Source organism: Tachysurus vachellii, chromosome 7 (genome assembly GCF_030014155.1).
Source record: "Tachysurus vachellii isolate PV-2020 chromosome 7, HZAU_Pvac_v1, whole genome shotgun sequence".
Lineage (NCBI taxonomy): Eukaryota > Metazoa > Chordata > Actinopteri > Siluriformes > Bagridae > Tachysurus > Tachysurus vachellii.
The window spans coordinates 20387580-20407384 of NC_083466.1; the positions used below are offsets into that span (position 1 = coordinate 20387580).

The 19805-nt window shown below is 37.5% G+C and overlaps 1 protein-coding gene across 1 annotated transcript; it reads left to right on the forward strand.

The window, feature by feature from the left end:
* The first annotated feature begins 528 nt into the window (after positions 1–528).
* LOC132848819 (butyrophilin subfamily 2 member A2-like) lies at positions 529–14708 on the forward strand. The gene is made up of 9 exons (XM_060874842.1): positions 529–592; positions 711–767; positions 4589–4939; positions 6033–6311; positions 6828–6935; positions 8098–8124; positions 10549–10575; positions 11628–11654; positions 13042–14708. Exons 1-9 carry the CDS (start codon positions 589–591, stop codon positions 13587–13589), a joined length of 1428 nt encoding a protein of 475 aa, XP_060730825.1. The 5' UTR covers positions 529–588; the 3' UTR covers positions 13590–14708.
* The last annotated feature ends 5097 nt before the right edge of the window (positions 14709–19805 follow it).

Consider the following 19805-nt stretch of genomic DNA (forward strand, 5'->3'; position numbering starts at 1 on the left):
GATTAGTCAGGTTAATCAGGAGGTGAGACATAAGGAGGCTGAATCATTTCATTGTAGCTGCACACCTGCAGCATGAAGAATGAAATAAGCACAGAGACAGAGATAAAAATACAACTTTGTTTATCTGTTTATATTTGAGCTTTTCTGATAATTCACTAGGAAATAAATATCAGATGGTTAAATCAGATCAATATCGTGATCACTTATCCTGTAATTAAAAAACAACCTGTTACAGACAAAAAGCAATGAAAAATTTTCCCATATTAATATATATTCTACATTGTGAACAGTTATGAACAATTACACAATGCCTGCTTAATATCATATAGCTCCTTTTTACTGAAGTTTTTTAAAAAAAAATTTCAACAACATTAAACCTTTTGGCTTAATTTTTAATCATGTTTAAAAAAATACATTTGTACCAACTCAATGTTCAGCAAGGTTACAGAAAGAGATAAAGAGAGAGCTTCTGTAGAAAAAAAAGTGTGACTAAAGAAAAGGTATCACGTGATTCAAAACGAAACTGAAAGTGTTGACAGGCAAAGAAGGTTCTAGGATCGTCTTATTAAGAAAATTATAAACGGAAAAATGAGTGAGTATTTTGTGATTTTGAAATAACTGAACTAGGTTAATTTGCCCACCTAGTGTAATTTGGAAAAGTATATTTATCTTGGTGGAAAAAACTGAAGCACTGATGATCTATCTTTCAGGGATTATGCTGTGGTGTTTGACTCTAATTCTTTTCAGCTTTATCGAATCTCGATCAGGTATGAAAAATTGTGTGTGTTTTTGTGTGCATGTGTGTGGCTGTTTACTGTGAATTTTAAGCTTGTTTAATCGAAACAGATTTTTTTTAGTCATATGTGAAGATTCTCATTCATCTGGAAGCTGAGTCATGACAAGTGGGCTTCTTTCTAATTAGATTGAAAGGTTTCACTACACATCTGAGTAGGTTTGATGCATTATTATGCCAGTATGCTTAGAAAGGCTAAGAAACAGCAGCTTCAATTTCTTCTGCATCCTGCACACATTAATAAATTTGAAACTACACAGACTGCATGCAGAAAACATCAGAACCACTGCAGTAAACTGTAAACACAGCATTTATTGTTTATAAATAAATGGAAATGTTTTAAAAGGACATCTGAGCTCGATGTGGGCGAAGAGGGGCTTTCCTCCTCTGATCTGCCACAACAATCAGTGGTCTTTGAGGTGGTAACATGCGCTGCCGCAGCCCACCTCCATGCAGGCAGCTGCTTTTTTTCCCAGACCTCCATCTCGACATACAGTATCAAGGTCTTGGGGGAATCCCTTTTCAGTACGGCTTTTTTCCCCAGCCATGTCTGACTTTTCAGCCATTATAGGGCTTGAATATTATGGGTATGGGGCGATGCCTATGATTGAAATCTGTCTCCTGTATCACCTACATGGAGGAAGTCTGTGCTTCCCTCCAAGCTATGTAGCGCTACTTCAGCCCTTGTGGTTAAAGCATATATGGCAGAAGGCAAAAAGGGTGTGGCCAGGCACACCATAGCAGGTTTGCAGGCCTACCTGGCTGACCAGGTAAATGAGCTCGATGGTGGTGATGGATTGGACTCTGAGGTGAGCTCAGAAGAGCCACGGATCTCATGCGCTGTTCCACAAAGAAGATTGGCCTGCTCCATAGGCCATTTAATGGTTGCTACGGAGAAGCACCTGTGGCTCAATGTAATAAATAAAATACATAGATACATCCTTTCTTTTTGACACCCCAATTTTGCTTCTAGGCTTGTTCGTGGACCCAGTGAGTACTATTTCTGAGAGGCACCATGAGGTAAAGCACCAGTCAGCAGCCTTCAGGGAGTTTATCCCTTGCGACTGCCACCTTCCAGCCACACCCATCCCACTACTCGCTCACCCTGAGCAGTAAAAAATTTGAGTGTGGTTGCTTTCTGTCTAAGACTAGTGAGGCCAGTCAGTGTGCCCAAGCCCAGACACGTCAGGCAAAAGGAGACCTTAGGTCCGTCATCTTGCCCAGGTGGGCTAAAACGGAATCCTGATGCATGAGGGCTGGGGTTCCTAGGAGGCTCTGCCCACTCCTCTTTGTTGCACAGATCTGTACCCCAGGTTAGTGTCTGCCAGTGCTCTGTTTCAGGGCTCCGGGGAGATCTTTGGGAGGTTAACACCACGCTCACTCAACTGGGCAGTGTGATGATAGATGCTCATTTTCACATACGCATTTTGCCAGAGCACAGGGAGTTAAAGTTCACTTTTGGGGGCGAAGTATACCAGTTTTGTGTGTCCCCTGCTCGGGTGGTTTTCATCTTGTCGGCAGTGCAAGTTATTTGGCTAGGCCAAAGCCTCTCTGTCGCTGAAGCACAGAGAGTGCTGGGCCTCATGTCAGTAGCAGCCACGGTTATCCCTTTGGGTCTGCTTCACATGAGGCCTTTCCAGCTCTGGATCACGGGTGTGAGCTTTCATCCTTGAGCACATCCCATCAAGTTCATAAGGGTTATTGCTTGGAGATACAGTAAGGGCTGTGTTTCTAGCTTTGAAACTCTTTCTCCTACACCTCAGGGGCTGCATTGTTTTAGTGTGCACAAGTCAGATTCTGCTCTAACAGAGACCAGGTTTCATTAACTGAGTGGAGCAAATTTGGCAGATTTTTGGCCAAGCGGAAGTGGATCTGTTTGCCTCAGAGCAGTTGACCCACTCTCTGCTGTGGTTTTCCCTTTCTTATCCAGTTCCTTTGGGCCTGGATGCCCTGGCTCCATCTGTACGCCTTTCCCCCGGTAGCTTTGCTCCCGCAGGTCCTAGAAAGAGTGCAAAATGACCAAATCACTCTTCTGTTAGTTTCTCCTCATTGGCTCTCTTGAGTTTGGTTCACGGACCTAGCCTCCTAGACGGCACTCTATGAGCGATTCCCATCAGCAAGGTTCTCCTCTCTGAGGCACAGGGTGCAATTATTCACCCCCGCCCCAATATGTGGAAGCTCTGGGCCTGGACCCTGAGGGGGACCAGTTCCTAGAGGCAGGCCTCTCATCTGAGGTGACAAAGACAAGCTAGGGCTCCCTCTACTAGGACACTGTATGCTCTGAAGTGGAGGCTTTTCCTTTTCTGGTGCAATGAATGCTGTCAGGGTCCAGATCAAATCCTGGTCGGTACAGTGCTGGAGTTCCACATTCAGTCTTGCATTTCTCTACTTTTGAGGAGTACGTTGCCACCATCATTGCAAATAACAAACTTGTCCTCTTGTCCTCTTCACCCTCTGGTCTCTTGCTTTCAACACTGTGTCAGATGGTTGAAACCTTCCTGCAGACCATGCCTTCCTTCCTGGTACCTCTCTGTGGTCCTGAGGGGGCTGCTGGAAGCCCCCTTTGAGCCCCTGGAGTCAGCCTCTGAGCAGTTTCTGACTGTGAAGAAGGCTCTGCTCTAAGCCTTGGCCTACCTTAAAGGAGTGGGAGATTTGCAGGCCCTGTTGATTGCCCCCACCTGCCTAGAATTTTCCCCTGGCATGTCCAAGGCTATCCTCCTCCCCAGGGCCAGATATGTTTCTAAAGTGCCCAGGATGGCGGGTTGTCCAGTCATCTTGCAGGCCTACTGTCCTTCACCCCATAAGTCAGAGGAGTTGGAGAGGCTGCATTTGCTTTGCCCAGTAAGGGCCTTGAGGACTTATGTCTACCACTCTAGCTTGTGCCTTAACTCCTCCTCCCTGATTGTTTTGGAAGCCGGAATCACGTACTGTAATCACTTTGTCACTTGTCCTTCTGGGCCATTAAATTGGCGAGTGTGCACACAGAGCTTCAGAAAACACCTTCCTCAAAGATGGGTTTCCATTGGAACAGCCCTCACACAGCACCTCGTTCCCTTCTCGGGGAACCCTGTTACATATGTAACCTGGTGTAGTTTTGTTGCTTATATACATAAATTAATATGACCAAAATGACAAGCACTAACAGTAAAATACTTAAAGTAAGATTAACCTGTTCACATAAAGTGCATGCGTGGAACCTTATTGGATGACTTCATATATGAACGGGTGTTCAAGTGACCCTATTAGTGTGCACATTGAGTGTGTATACAGTAGTGGTAGTGATACACTATGCAACACCATCACGAAGAGTTCAAATGATAAGCTTTTTTAATGTCTTTTACTAAATTCATTTGTTGATTTTGTATGTTTGTTTTACACCAGTAAACATTGAATTACACTATTATAAATGCCACAGTTTTTGTGACAAAAACATTTAAAAATGTCACAATTTACTTCATACTGTATGTTTTTGAGTAATGAGGTTTTCACTACTTAAATTGGCTATATAGCTAATACATCATTCATCCACCAGAACAGTGTGACTCTAAGTGCCTGTTATAAACTACTAATATGTATTTAAGTTTAATGTTTGCCACAAATGAGATGTATTCATTTAAAGTGTCCTTAAATGTTTTCTGTAATACATAAATAGTATTAAAACAAGTGTTTTTCTCTAAAGACAATTTGCCTCTATGTTCAAAAATAAGATATACAATTAAATAAGGTCAGTCTTGTTTCCAACAATAAATGTAGTGATATACTGTACTTGCTGATCTTCTAATCCCCACAATTCAGAGCGTTTACAGGTGTTTGGTCCAGAAGAGCCTCTTGTTGCTGTGGTTGGTGAAGATCTGGTTCTGTTCTGTTTCATCAAACCCAACACCAGTGCTGTGGACATGACAGTGGAGTGGTTCAAACTATATGTAGAAGACTCATTAGTGCATCTCTATAGGGATCATAAAGACAAAAATGAAGATCAGGCTCAGTCCTATAGAGGAAGAACATCACTGTTTAAAGAGGAGCTACAGAAAGGCAATGTTTCACTCAAACTCTCAGATCTCAGAGTCTCTGATGAAGGAGAATATAAGTGTCTTGTTGAGGACAATTCCTGGTATGATGACATCACTGTGAACGTCATTGTGGAGGGTAAGATCAATTAGGCCCCTTTTCCACCGAGGCAGTTTGAGTGCTGGTTCAGAGCCTAATTTAGAACCAGTTCGACAGCCAAAGCACCAGCTCTGAACCAGGAAAAGTGTTTCTTAAGTAGCACCAAAACGTTGCTGGTCTAGACTTAAGAACCGCTTGTGTCAGGGGCTGGGGCGGGGCTACTGTTAGCGCATTTGATAATGTACCTTAAGTATACTAATGTTTAATACACTTTTACTTTACCGCAATATGATCAATTATCAGCACACATGATAGTAGGTAGCTACATGCTAAGGCTACAATTTTTCTGTGTTAATGATAAAATAATGTTATGTACTTTCTCGATTACAACCTCCGTTTTATAAATTACATGGAGCTGCACGTACACGTTCGATTCACCACGTTTGGATGCCAATGTAGGTTCACAAAGCCATGAGCATTAACAGTAAAGCAACATCTGCCATTGTTAATGTTGTGTTTGTGTTTGCCGCTGCTGCGCTAGCGTTGCTGGGAAACGTGACGCGTATACAGTGACATCAGCCTCGGCTCTGTGATGGCTCTCTAGCCGATGGAAAGGCAAACCGGTTCTTAGAAGGTTCGCCAGTGGAACCTACTTTGAACCAGCACCAGCACTAGCTCTGAACCAGCACCCGGTTCTTTTTCGTGGAAAAGGGGTATTACTGCACTGAAGGTTTATAGAGTAAAAGCTATACTACTGTACATAAAAATGTTTTTATCTCTTAACATTATTAATGTATTTGTGCATATACTGTATAAAGCTCTTTTAATCTATAGCATTTGCCCAGACATTAGAGCACAACTGTCACATTTCTTTGTGTCATGGATTCCACAAGATGTTGAAAACATTACCTTGAAATTCTGCTCCATGCTGACATTTCCTCACACAGTTCCCTCATATTTTTTACTTTCATGCATAATGATTTTTCATGAAATTTTGCCTTGTTTTGTTTTTAGTATTTAGAGTTGAACCTTTGTTGGGAAGTTAACATTACTGATGTTTTATTATTATTTATGTTTTCTTTTCTAATTGATGTTTATTAGTCTAGATATTTTTTTTCTTTATTGACTGTAGCTCAGGGAAGCCACCCAGTGATAATGATGGAGAGTTATGATAACTCAGGAGGGATTAATCTAGTGTGTGAGTCCAGAGGCTGGAACCCTGAACCTGATGTTCTGTGGCTGGACAGAGAAGGAGTCACTTTGACTGCTGAAGATACACAGACACACAGAGACACTGAGGGCTTCAGTGTGAAAAGCCGCATCACTGTTTATGATTATAGTGACTCTAACAGTTTTTACTGCAAACTTCAGCAACATCATCACATGATGGAGACAGAAATTATCATCAGTAGTAAGTGCCTGTGAATATAAAACGTGTACACATAAGTTAGACTGTTACATTCTACTGTAATCGTTAGAGATTAAGGTAACTAATAATGACACATAAGCTTGATGAACACCATTTATATGTCAAGAGGCAGAGGAGCCAAATGCAAGTGCAGATATTAATAAACACAACACAAAGTAATCCTGAGCAAGGAAAACACAAGACAAGGCGAGATGAGACAAGACGAGAAACACGATCACACGCAATAGCCATAAACAACAGCCGACAAAGAACATGACAAATAAACGGTTAAATTCATTGGTTCCCCCCATGTATTTAACCCTGTTTGTTTGACATGTTCTTTGTCTAATATCAAAATAAGACAGAAAACAAAACACAAGACAAAACAATAAACACATGTTATATTAATCTTACTTGTATATGCTTAAGCTTCATAGTGTATTCACAACACTTTGTACTTTTAAATTAATTGAATTCCTTTAAAATATCCGTGATGTGTTAAATGTGGTTTCATTTTAGGTAAAGTCTTTGATGCTTGGAAGTGGATTGTTGGGATTTCAGTTTCAGCATGTCTTATTGCTGTTGGATTGATCGTAACTGCAATTGTTTGCAATTATCACAAGGAAGGTACAATTTAATTAACTTTGTTTTAACACCACAACATTAAGTTATACTACAGGTTATAAAAAACATAAATAATTAAGTAAAATTAAGTAAAAACAAATAAATATTTTATTTAAAATACATAAACAAACAACAACAATATGAAGCTACTAGAACCACTTTGCATACTGTATGTTTTATAAATGGGTATGTGGCTGTCTTCAGAATAAACCAATCACCTTCAATTTTATTTTAAAAAGTAATTATCATACCACTGTCATCAATTAAAATCAATATCAGCTGTTTCTTTAGGATTTTCTTCACAGCGTCTATGCTCTCATCACTAACAATAGGATTTCCCTTCAAAAATGTGTATATGGTCAAGACAAAAAACTTACCAAGGGGCTCAGAGACATTCAGCAACATTAACGGAGCTGCAGGAATATATAAGTACTGATTACTCTCTTAATCATTTCTTTTTTGTTTGATTTTTTTTTAACATCACATCACAAATCTATAGACTATAGATATATAGAGACTATAGACTTTCTATTCCCATCATATTAGAAGAAAATTACAGTACACAATCTACAGCCATTGTAATGCCAGTTGTCCACTGGAAGACATAAGCAGACATAACATGATGAGAGTGAAAATTATTTTATGATGAGAGCTAAAATAAATAACTTCCAAACAGAGCAGAGATACAGATCAAACAGATCACACTCATGAACATACAAAAAACAAAACATTTTTTTTTTCAATTCATTAAACAATAGGAATAACAGAACAATATTTCAGGAAATAGGAATTGAATTTGCATTAATCTATCTAACATTTACTTAATATTTTAAATAACTTTTAGTAATATTTTTTAGATTCAACAACAATGAGAATTATATAAATAATACTAATTTTATTATCAATATCAAGTAATGTTTTCCTTCTCCCTGGATTGATGGTGTGGATGATGAAGAAAATCTTGTACTTAATAACATTTTGTATGATAATTGACTGTGTGTCTCATATATGTTTTATAGCTAAACCACAACAAAACCACCCATCTGTCAATCATTTGTGTAATCTGCAGTCTGATTCGTGTTTTTTTAATTTAATTCTCATTTATATAGAATTCTCACAAAAACTTTTAAATAAAATTTGTTTAATCAAGTCTTTTTTTCCTCAGAGATAAAGAAGGAGAAGCAGTCCACAGGTGAGAGAGAATTTTTGTGATTTTCATACTGATTGAATAAATTATACACAGAACATCAATAAAACAATCAACAGACTCCAAAGTTCAGACAGACAATAAAATCTGTAGTGAGAGGTGTCTTCAGAGATGCGTTTACAATGAATAAATGTAATCACAAAGGTATCTGTGAAGTGTTTTAGGTTGTTTAGGGTGCTGTAGTGATGTAGGTTTCACACAAAGTATTTAAACAGGTTTAAGACAATGTTAACTGTTTACTGAAATTTTTCAGATTGGGTATATGAGTGTGGTCAGAAGTAAATAAATCACTGAGATGGACTACTATTCTTACTGATGACTAAATGATCACTAAACACAAAATTCTGACATTTTAACAGGAGTATATAAACTTTTTATTTCTATTGTATTGGCAGAAAATTACAATCCATAATCTATAGCCATTGTAATGGCAGATGATTCAATAGAGCAGGGGTCTTCAATCTTATACACAAAGGTCTGGTGTGGTTGCAGTCTTTCAAAGCAGATAAATAAGAGGCATTGCTTGATATCTGAGACTGGATATAAGCTGATTAAAGTAGAGTCAGGTGTGTCTGAAAGCCTGCAGCCACTTTGTGGGTAAGATTGAAGAGCCCTTCACTAGAGGACACAAAATGTAGGTATAGCACTGTGATGGTAGTTTAGGCTCTTGCTGCTTTAAGTAAATAAACACAAAACTGAACAAACAGATCAAATCTACTCAAAAATGCATTAGCATTTGGTATATCAGAACACTATTATAGGAATCAGGAATGAAATTGCATTAATGTTTACAAATCATTTCCTGTTTTAAAAAACAACTTATGACTGTTTAGTAAGGGTTGGTAAATTTATATAATTATTTAACTATATAAAAGAAAGAAAGAAAGAAAGAAAGAAAGGAAGAAGGGTAAATGCTATTTGAATGCTACCTGCAGAGTACTTTCATAATACATTCATAAGCATAGCATAAATATTTTATAAAGCAGTGCTGAAAAATTTACGACAAGCTTTTGTCACAATGTCTAGAATGATATTAGATTATTAAAGTAGAAGATAGAGTTGACTGATCTGAGACATGTGTTTTTACAGAAAGCTGTACAAGAAACACAAAGTGCTTTATAATTCTGTAATGAATATAAATTTGATTATAGTTTGAGATCATTAACATGATTTGTCTGACAGTCATATGGGCTTCATAGAATCAATAAGAATACCCTATCATTGATATATACCACAGTATAGGGCACAAATGTTTGCTGTAAGATGTATTAATGCAAGATGTATTAATGATATCTACGTCTTACAAGGTCATGGAACTGAATGGTCAGTACATTTGTACACATTTTTATTGGAGCTCTAGTCTAATACAGATTTTTATCTATGAAGCACACATGCCAAATTAACAAATTAATAATTTTAATGTCATTAAGTGATAATAATACATATTCACTTTTATGAGATTGTTCCTACAGGACTAGTTGGTGTTAAATAACTTTTTCTGACAGAAAATGAAATTCATTCATTCATGTTCTACCGCTTATCCGAACTTCTCGGGTCACGGGGAGCCTGTGCCTCAGGCGTCATCGGGCATCAAGGCAGGATACACCCTGGACGGAGTGCCAACCCATCGCAGGGCACACACACACACTCTCATTCACTCACACACTCACACAGAAAATGAAATTATATTTTTAAATTTAAATTTATTTACTCACATTATTTTTTGTCAAATTAAATTTTGTTTGAAGATATGAAACCATTATATGTGACATGAACAAACAGAGGACTCAGTAATGGGGCAAATTTTGTAGAATTATTTTGTAGAATAATATTGCATGTACTGTAGGTGAGCACAATGTCTTAGACACAACATTTCTGCTGTCAGCTTTGCAACTATAGCTGACTAATAAGTGTAATTTTAACATTTTAAAATTGTCTGTTTTCAGAGAGGCAGATACAGATGCTGAAAGCTGGTAATTATACCTGAACTTCTTAACTATTTTATACAGTGTCTGAAGCACTGTGAGTTGAGATCATGAGTTACATTTACTATATTTCTTTTGACTATTTTTACTATTTGACTTTGATTAAAATTGATTTGTTAAAATGATGGATTATGTGAGCTACAGTAGCAAGCGAATATTAGCACAGTCTGTCATGAATCAAAGCTCTAAAATTTATAAATTATATAACAACTATTTATATATAATTCTAAGTATGCTGAACTTACCACTTTGATGTGTGTAATGTGCCATTATAGGTTGCACTGTTGGTAATGATGTAGTAGGTAGTGCATGAGGGGGAATAGAAAGATCATCCTTGTTAATAGTGTTGAACAATCTCATACTGTACTAACTAATAACTCAACAAACAGTTAGATCTCTAATATTAATATCTTTCCCTTTTTAGAACTGCAGAGACAGCGTATGGAATATGGTAATTACAGCGGAGTTTGTAAAAATTAGATTTGTATTTTCTGTGAGTGTAATATTTACAATTTCCTCCAAAAGTATTGGGTGTCCAAGTAAAGTCAATTGTATTTTGCTCTACGTTGAACACTGGAATGCGATCAACATGTGAACATGCAACAATAGATCAGATTGACAGCCTCCATTTCCTGATATTTACAGCAAGATGTGTTAAAAAACTCAGAAAATAGTACCTTAATAAACGTCATTGATACGTGTTACTTTTTGCCCAAAAGTGCCCTGTAAGAATGATTGCATAATCACACAGTACTGAATGTTTTCTCTTGATCTGAGCTACGTGTTTCTCTTCTGAAGCATTGGGTTTAGCCAGTGGAACAATATGGAAGCATCTTGAAAAGGAAGAAATTGCTGGTGTACTTGTGTAACACACAGACATAGAACAGACCGAAAAAATTAAGAGCAGTTTATGACAGGAACATAGTGAGAGCTGTAAAGAAAAACCCAAAAATATAATTCAGTAACACCATCGACAACCTCCAGAGAGCAGAACTGAAGTTTTCACAATCCACTGATCAAGAGCAGAAATATATTCATAAAGAAGTACAGAGACGAACTACAAAATTTCTGTAATCAAGATGAACCTTTACCAAAGTGATTGAATGGAAGAAAGGATCTGCTCATGATCCAAAACATATGAGGTTATCTGTGAAAAATAATGGAGGTAGTGTCATGGCTTGGGCTTTCATGGCTGCTTCTGCAACAGGTCCACTAAGCTTTATTAATGATGTAACTCAGGATGGTAACAGCAGAATGAATTCAGATGTTTACATTCTGTCTGCCAATTTACAGAGAAATTCACCCAGTCATATTGGGAGGAACTTCAACATACAACAAGACAATGACCTTAAACACACAGGCAGCAAAATACTGGATTTAATCAGGGGGGAAAAGTGAAAGGTTCTAGGGTGTTTTTACTAATTAGTATATATACTATGTTATGTTTTGATTAATGTAACTTTATTTGGACATAATTCATTGTTTAATTACATGTTTTCACAGCCTTTTTAAAGAAGAAGCAGTATGCAGGTAAGAATATTTTTACTCTTTCATCTTCTTTACATTGAAAGGCCTCCCATTTAATGTATTAAAACAATCCTAACTGTAATAATATGGCACTATAGTATTATAATAATATATAATAAGATAATAATAAGTAATATAATAACTGTAATAATATGTACTTTGCGATGTGAGAGAAGGGACAATATGACATGAAAGTGATAACAACAACAACAATAATAATAATAATAATAATAACAATAACAATAATAACAATAATTGTTATTATTGTTATTATTATTATTATTATTATTGATATTATTTACATTTAACCTAAAAGCAGCTGATGTTCTTATTATAGAAATTAAAACTGAGTTTTTTTTATTTGTGTTTGAGCTCAAACGATAAAGATAAGTAGAGTTTACAATTTCAGCTTTAATTTATTAATGTTTATATGTAGATTTGTTTCTATGGTAAACAACATAGATCATAGCACATTTTGTATCAGACCACCCAATTACTTTTGATTTTACTTTATTTCTCCTTTTTTCCCCATCCCAGTTTGTATGTGGGAGACCGTAAAAGGGATCTCAGAAATTAATTAATTACAAGTAATTGCTGAGGTGTGTCCTGTTAGATTGATCGTTAAAACAATAAATAGTTCTGAACATCTACACTTGGTTTTAGTCTCTAGTTTTACTTGTGAAGACTGAATGTGTGTGTGTTGAGTCACAAGCACAGAGGAGAATTTTATTTTATTTTTTGTAAATGTCTAACTCCTGTGTACAAAGAGTGAAGTTTATCATCTGGGTTACTCATGGCTAGGCAACGGCAATCGAGCCTGGAGCATGTTGTACTGTTTTGTGTCTCCTGATATTAAGTAAACCCCCAAAGGTTTGAGTCCAAATTTCACAACTTGGAGTAAATCACTGTTCTTTCCCCTTTACATTTCAGCTTTATGATTGGATTGAATCAAGATTCACTTGTAGAAATGAAAGATTCTAGATGTTAGTAAAACATTGTGTGGAAATAATGAATGATTCTGAAACAATGATTTGTTACACCATGTATGTGGAAAAGTGATGAGTACAAAAAACTCTTTGTCTATCAGAGGGGAATGTTGTTGTTTTGCTGGACAAAGACTTGAGTCACATGCTTTCTTTCTAAATGTAAAACATACCAGATTTTTATCACTAGGACACGCAGTTTTTTGTTCATGTTCTGTGACAGAAATCAATCACTAAAATTTCAGGAGGAAACATTTTATATTTCTCATCTGTGACAGACTCTTATTATACACTGTATTTTGTTTCATTTTAAAGAATTATAAATCAATACAGAATCTGATCCACTGGATGATGATTTAATATTTTTTATCTGTTTACTCATATCACACACTGTGTGTTTCTCTCAGTGGATATGACTCTGGATCCTGATACAGCTCATCCTGATCTCATCCTGTCTGCTGATGGAAAACAAGTGAGAGATGGAGACGAACCACAAAATCTCTCTGATACACCAAAGAGGTTTGATGCATGTCCAGGAGTTCTGGGAAAGCAGAGTTTCTCCTCAGGAAGATTTTATTATGAGGTGCAGGTCAGAGGGAAAACTGACTGGTCATTAGGAGTCGTGAGAGAGAACATTAACAGGAAGGGGAAGATTACACTGACTCCTCAGAATGGATTCTGGACTGTGGTACTGAGGAATGAGAATCAGTATAAGGCTTGTGCTAGTCCCTCTGTTCCCCTCACACTGAGAGAGAAGGTGGAGGTTGTGGGGGTATTTGTGGATTATGAGGAGGGTCTGGTCTCCTTTTATGATGTGAAGTCCAAATCTCATATCTACTCTTTCACTGGTCAGTCTTTCACTGAGAAACTCTATCCATATTTCAGTCCTTATTTACATTATGAAGGTACAAATTCAGCACCACTGATCATCTCTCCTGTATTTAAGACTGAATAAATTTAAACCTCACAAATTTCATTCTTGAATAAATGTTGAGAATAATTTCTGTTTAACTTTACAAATACATATTCTCATTTAAAATGTTTTAACTTACACCTGTAATCCTACAGTCTGTTATTAATGACTATTATTCTTCATCTTTACAAATCAAATATCAAGCTCAAGATACAGTTTACACTGAACATTACTGCAGATTTTAATATTATCACCGTTGTCTTTTGGCTGCTCCCTGATCGGACACCACAGCGGATCATCTGATCCATATCTCTTATTTGTTTTTACACTAGATGCCTTTTCTGATGCAACTCAACCATTTTATCCAGGCTTAGTAAGAGCACTGAGCCCTCAGTGGATGGGTTGGTTTCCTGGTTCTGGGTTCTGGGTTCTGAGAACTGAGTTACCTGGTACTGGTGGAAAGGGAGTTTTCTCCATATATTACAGTATACTATACCTGATTTGGCTTTGAACTACAACATGGATGATGGCAATCAATGTCTCATCATGAACTCTATCATTTTCATCCATATGCTTTAATGTTTAAAAATATAGGAGAAAGAGATGTCACTAACACAATCGGAAAGCAGCTCAGACTTAAAACACAACAGTGATGGTGGTAATCTGTCTGTTTTATTAACTCATTTCATCACATTTCACCCTAGTGGCAAAGCTGTGGGGAAATGGATGGGTTTATGTGGACCGAACTATTTGGAAAACTGGCTCATGTAAGAATCCACAGTGAGTGAATATAATATCATGAAATGTTTGTATGTTAAGTTGCAGAACTGTAGTACATTGAGAAATGCATGGTGCAAATTTTACCATAGATTGACATCTTGATCCAAGATTGCTGCATGGCAGTAGCATGCAACGGCCACTCCTGATACATTATGGTGCTATTTACGTTTTTATTTACATTTTTTAGCTCTGTCTTTGTTTTATGTAGCACCGTGGTCCTGGAGAAATATTGTCTCATATCACGGTGTACTGCAACAGCTATATATGGTTGAAATGACAATAAAAGCTTCTTGACTTGACTTCTTGACTTGATGTCAGTTAACAAAAACTATAATTGTTGTATTTCATTGCATTAAAAAATAATGGGATACTTCAGGGAAAGTGTGGCTGTTGCAGAATTCCAGTGGCTTGGCTTTGAGCCTTGGTTTCTCAAAAGATATATGGAGGTTAATTTATTTAGAGCTTTGAGAATATATGATCAAATCATGTTGGACATATCAAACCAAATTATGTAAGTACGTGCAGTCACATGGAACTGATTTATACATTTAAATTCTCAATGTAAGCTCATGTAATAAATAACGAATAAGTTGTATAAAAATATAACTTTTCAAATATGTTTATATCTGAGAAAATGTGAAAATTCATGACAATTCAGTAGTAAATAAATATCAGATAGTTAAACAGAGAAACATTTAATTAATTGAAATAGCACATTATAGTGATCTCTTATCCTGTAAATAATAAACAACTTGTTAAAGATGGCAAAAGCAATAAGGAAAAATAATTATATATATTCTACATTATAAATAATGAATAATTATGAATAATGGATAATTTAAAAAAATGCCTACATAACTGTTAAAGCTGTTTTTTTTTTTTTTTGTGATAGAAACAAATGAATCCGAGAAAAATAATTTCAGAATTTTTTTCTCATTGTGAAATTGTAAAATTATAAAAACGAAGTAAAAATAAATAGAAACATTTCGTGGAAAATAAATTAGAAAAACAAATCAAGATCAGCGGTTTCTTTAGGATTTTGCTCATATCATTAAGAACATTATTTACCTTCAAAAAATGTAAATGGTCAAGACAAAAAACTTACCAAGAAGCTCAGATATGCAGCAACATTAAAGGAGCTGCAGAAATTTATGACAAGTACCGATTACACTCTTACTGATTAATTTTGATTTATTTTTTTTACATCACATCACAAACATATATATATATTTATATATACACAAATAATAACAAATACATAGAAACTGTTAAAGAAATATGTAAAGTAGTTACCAAATAATATATTTAGCAAAATCTGTGACTGATTATTGTTGTAGAAGTTTTTGGGAAAATAGGAATAGCACACTGTTCAGAGTAAAAAGCTTCACAATGTATTTGTGCTGCTGCACAGCAGGACCCAGCGCTCCTTGTGTATAATGAGAGAGGAAGGGCCTAGAACATTCATTACACTGAGGTTATATAGGCATGATTTACTGTATAGGCAGAAAACAGAAGAAAGGAAAACATCACCAATTATTGGCTAGATGCACAATGCTTGATCAGGATCTTACCAAGGTCTGCCTAAGTTGTTTATGAGCCTGAGTCTCACCATCTTGTCTCCAGCTCCTTCTGACTCTCCAATATTTTACACAAATTCTCTCTGGTAATAACAATTTCTCACCAGAGGGGAATGTTGTTGTTCTGCTGTTTGAAGCCAGTCAAACAGAAGCCTAAATCAGGCAGAGCTAAAGGCTGAATTTCCACAAAAACGCAACGCAAACCCATCTGGAAAGATCCAGGACTGGTCCAAAAAGGAGATCTGAAGAAGAAAAATGGTTGACGATACAAAAGTGACCTTACACATTGCCAGAAATGTCAGATTTTTTGTTATTATATAAGATTCTTGCTGCTGTTTATAAAATATTCCTGTAACTTCTTGTACCATGCTAATTTTAAGCTACTGGTTTTTTTGTATTGTATTATGGTTGATGGCCAAGCTTTTTGTAAATGTCTGCTCATTAGACATTATTTTGCTTGTACAGTAACCAGATGGATATTTTGTATCGACCCCATAAACCAAATCCAGATGGTGTTTGTCTTTTCGGTTTACAGGTTTTACTGGCAAAATTATATATATATATATATATATATATATATATATATATGTATATATATATATATATATATATATATATATATATACTTTTTTACTTTTTTTTAAAATGCTACTTTTAAAGCTGCTATATTAAATGAAAGTTTATTATTCTTATTATTAGTTTATTCTTTAGTGTGCCATTCAAATGCTTTGCTGCTTCTCTGCGCTCAAGGTGGTATTTGCAATTTTGTCTTAGGTCTATGTCCAAATATATTGAAGTGCTTTATGTACAAAGGGAGTCCCATTTGTGACGGAATCTCCATGGATCAAAATAAACCATGACATTTCAGCACCACGGAGAGCGGCACTATATGGCGGCAGAAGCGCCGGCAATTCAGCACCACAGTAATTAACCTGTAATTAATAAACGACCTGTTACAGACGAAAAGCAATGAAAAATTTTCCCCATATTAATATCTATTCTATATTATGAACAGTTTTGAACAATTACACAATGCCTGCTTAATATCATATAAAAGCCATCCATTCATCAGCCATAAGTCACATCAAGCTCCTTTAGACTGAACCATAACAAAGTTTTTCAAACAGATTTTTTCTACCACTTTAAACATTTTGGCTTAATTTTTAAGCATGTTTAAAAAAAATAAATTTGTACCAATTCAATGTTCAGCAAGGTTACAGAAAGAGATAAAGAGAAAGCTTCTGTAGAAAACGAAAAGGTATCACGTGATTCAAAACGAAACTGAAAGTGCTTACTTAGACAAAGAAGCTTCTAGGATCGTCTTATTAAGAAAATTATAAACTGAAAAATGAGTGAGTATTTTGTGATTTTGAAATAACTGAACTAGGTTAATTTGCCCACCTAGTGTGATTTGTAAAGTATTATTTATCTTGGGGGAAAAACTGAAGCACTGACGATAACATATCTTTTAGGGATTATGCTGTGGTGTTTGACTTTAATTCCTTTCAGCTTTATCGAATCTCGATCAGGTATGAAAAATTATGTGTGTGTTTTTGTGTGTGCATGTGTGTGTGGCTGTTTACTGTGAATTTTAAGCTTGTTTAATCAAAACAGATTTTTTTGTGAGTCATATGTGAAGATTCATTCATCTGGAAGCTGAGTCATGACAAGTGGGCTTCTTTCTAATTAGATTGAAAGGTTTCACTACACATCTGGGTAGGTTTGATGCATTATAATGCCAGTATGCTTAGAAAGGCTAAGAAACAGCAGCTACAATTTCTTCTGTATCCTGCACACATTAATAAATTTGAAACTACACAGACTGCATGCAGAAAACATCAGAACCACTGCAGTAAACTGAAAACAAATAATATATTATTTATATTGAAATGGAAATGTTTAAAAAGGACATCAGAGCTCGATGGGGGTGAACAGGGGATTTCCTCCTCTGATCTGCCGCAACAATCAGTGGTGTTTAAGGTGGTAACATGTGTTGTATCTAAATTGAATTTACATCGGCCTGAATAGCAAGTTAGTGTCGTCCGTTTGAAGCTTGATGACCGCTGTGACTACAGGCTGCAGGCCACCTCCAGCTGCCCTTTTTTCCAGACCTCCATCCCGACGTATCAAGGTCTTGGGGAAATCCCTTTTCATTGCATCTTTTTTCCCCCAGCCATTATCTGACTTTTCAGCCATTATTTTGGGTATTTTGGGTATGTGGCAATACCTAGGACTGAAAAGATGCTTGCAAGCTATCTGACTCCTGTATCGCCCACATGGAGGAAGTCTGTGCTCCCCTCCAATCTATGTAGAGCTACTTCAGCCCTTGTGGGCAAAGTATATATGGCAGCAGGCCAAAAGCGTGCGGCCATGCACACCATGGCAGTTTTGCAGGCGTACTAGGCTGACCTGCTAAATGAGCTCGATGGTGGTGAAGGATTGGACTCTGAGGCACTAGTTGAGCTCAGAAGAGCCACAGATCTCGCCCTCTGTTCCACAAAGAAGATTGGCCTGCTCTGTAGGCCGTTCAAAGGTTGCCATGGAGAAGCACATGTGGCTCAATTTAATAAATAAAATTCTTGGATACATCCTTTCTTTTTGACACCCTAATTTTGCTTCTGGGCTTGTTCGGGGACCCAGAGAGTACTGTTGTTGACAGGCACCTGGAAGTAAAGCACCAGTCGGCAGTGTTCAGGGAGTTTATCCCTTGCCACTGTGAGCAGCCTGGGCCACCTTCCAGCCGCACACAACCCGCTCCTAGCTGACCCAGAGAAGTTAAAAAGGCGAGTGTGGTGGCTTTCTATCTAAGACTAGGGAGGCCAGTCAGTGTGCCCAAGCCCAGAGTCAAGTCAGGCAAAAGGAGACCTTAGGTCTGTCATCTTGCCCAGGTGGGCTAGAAAGGAATCCTGATGCATGAGGGCTGGAGTTCCTAGGATGCTCTGCCCACTCCTCTTTCTTGCACAGATCTGCACCACAGGTTAGCACATGCCAGTGCTCTGTTTCAGGGCTCCTGGGAGATCTGTGGGAGGTTAACACCACTCTCTCACAACCATTTGGGACTCCACCACGATGCGGGTACATTTGTCTACCGTACGGGCAGCTTCTATCTTGTCAGCAGTGAAAGCTCAGAGAGTGCTGGGCCTCATGTCAGTAGCAGCCACGGTTATCCCTTTCGGTCTGCTTCTCATGAGGCCATTCCAGCTCTGGATCAGGGGTGTGAGCTTTCATCTTCAAGCACATCCCCTCAAGTTCATAAGGGTTATTGCCTGGAGATAAGGGCCATTTTTCTAGCTTTGAAACTCTTTGAAACTCTTTCTCCAACTCTTTGTAGCTCTTTCTCTCTTAGGGGCTGCATTGGGTTAGTGCGCACAGGTTTCCTATATCAATCATCAGGTCAGTCTGCATTCATGCCCCCTGTTTAGGTTGGCACAGCAGATTATGCTCTGGCAGAGACCAGGTTTTTTGCTGAGTGGAGCAAATTTGGCAGATTTTCGGCCAAGCGGAAGTGGATCTGTTTGCCTCAGAGCATTCGACCCACTCTCTGCTGTGGTTCTGTGCCTGGATGCCCTGGTTCAAACATGGCCGTGGCGCTGTCTGCCTTTCCCCCAGTAGCTTTGCTCCCACAGGTCCTAGCCAGAGTGCACAATGACCAAATCACCCTTCTCTTAGTTTCTCCTCATTGGCCCTCTTGAGTTTGGTTCACGGACCTGGCCTCCTAGATGACACTCCATGAGCGATTTCCATCAGTAAGGTTCTCCTCTCTCAGGCACAAGGTGCAATTATTCACACCCGACCGAATATGTGGAAGCTCTGGGCCTGGACCCTGAGGGGGAACAGTTCCTAGAGGCAGGCCTCTCATCTGAGGTGACAAAGACAAGCTAGGGCTCCCACTCTTAGGAAG

Excerpts from the sequence above, each read along its gene's own strand:
- LOC132848819 (XM_060874842.1), top strand. Across the intron at positions 8,125-10,548 it reads GAAGGAGAAGCAGTCCACAG|AACTGCAGAGACAGCGTATG; the intron begins GTGAGAGAGAAT and ends TTCCCTTTTTAG. Across the intron at positions 10,576-11,627 it reads GAGACAGCGTATGGAATATG|CCTTTTTAAAGAAGAAGCAG; the intron begins GTAATTACAGCG and ends ATGTTTTCACAG.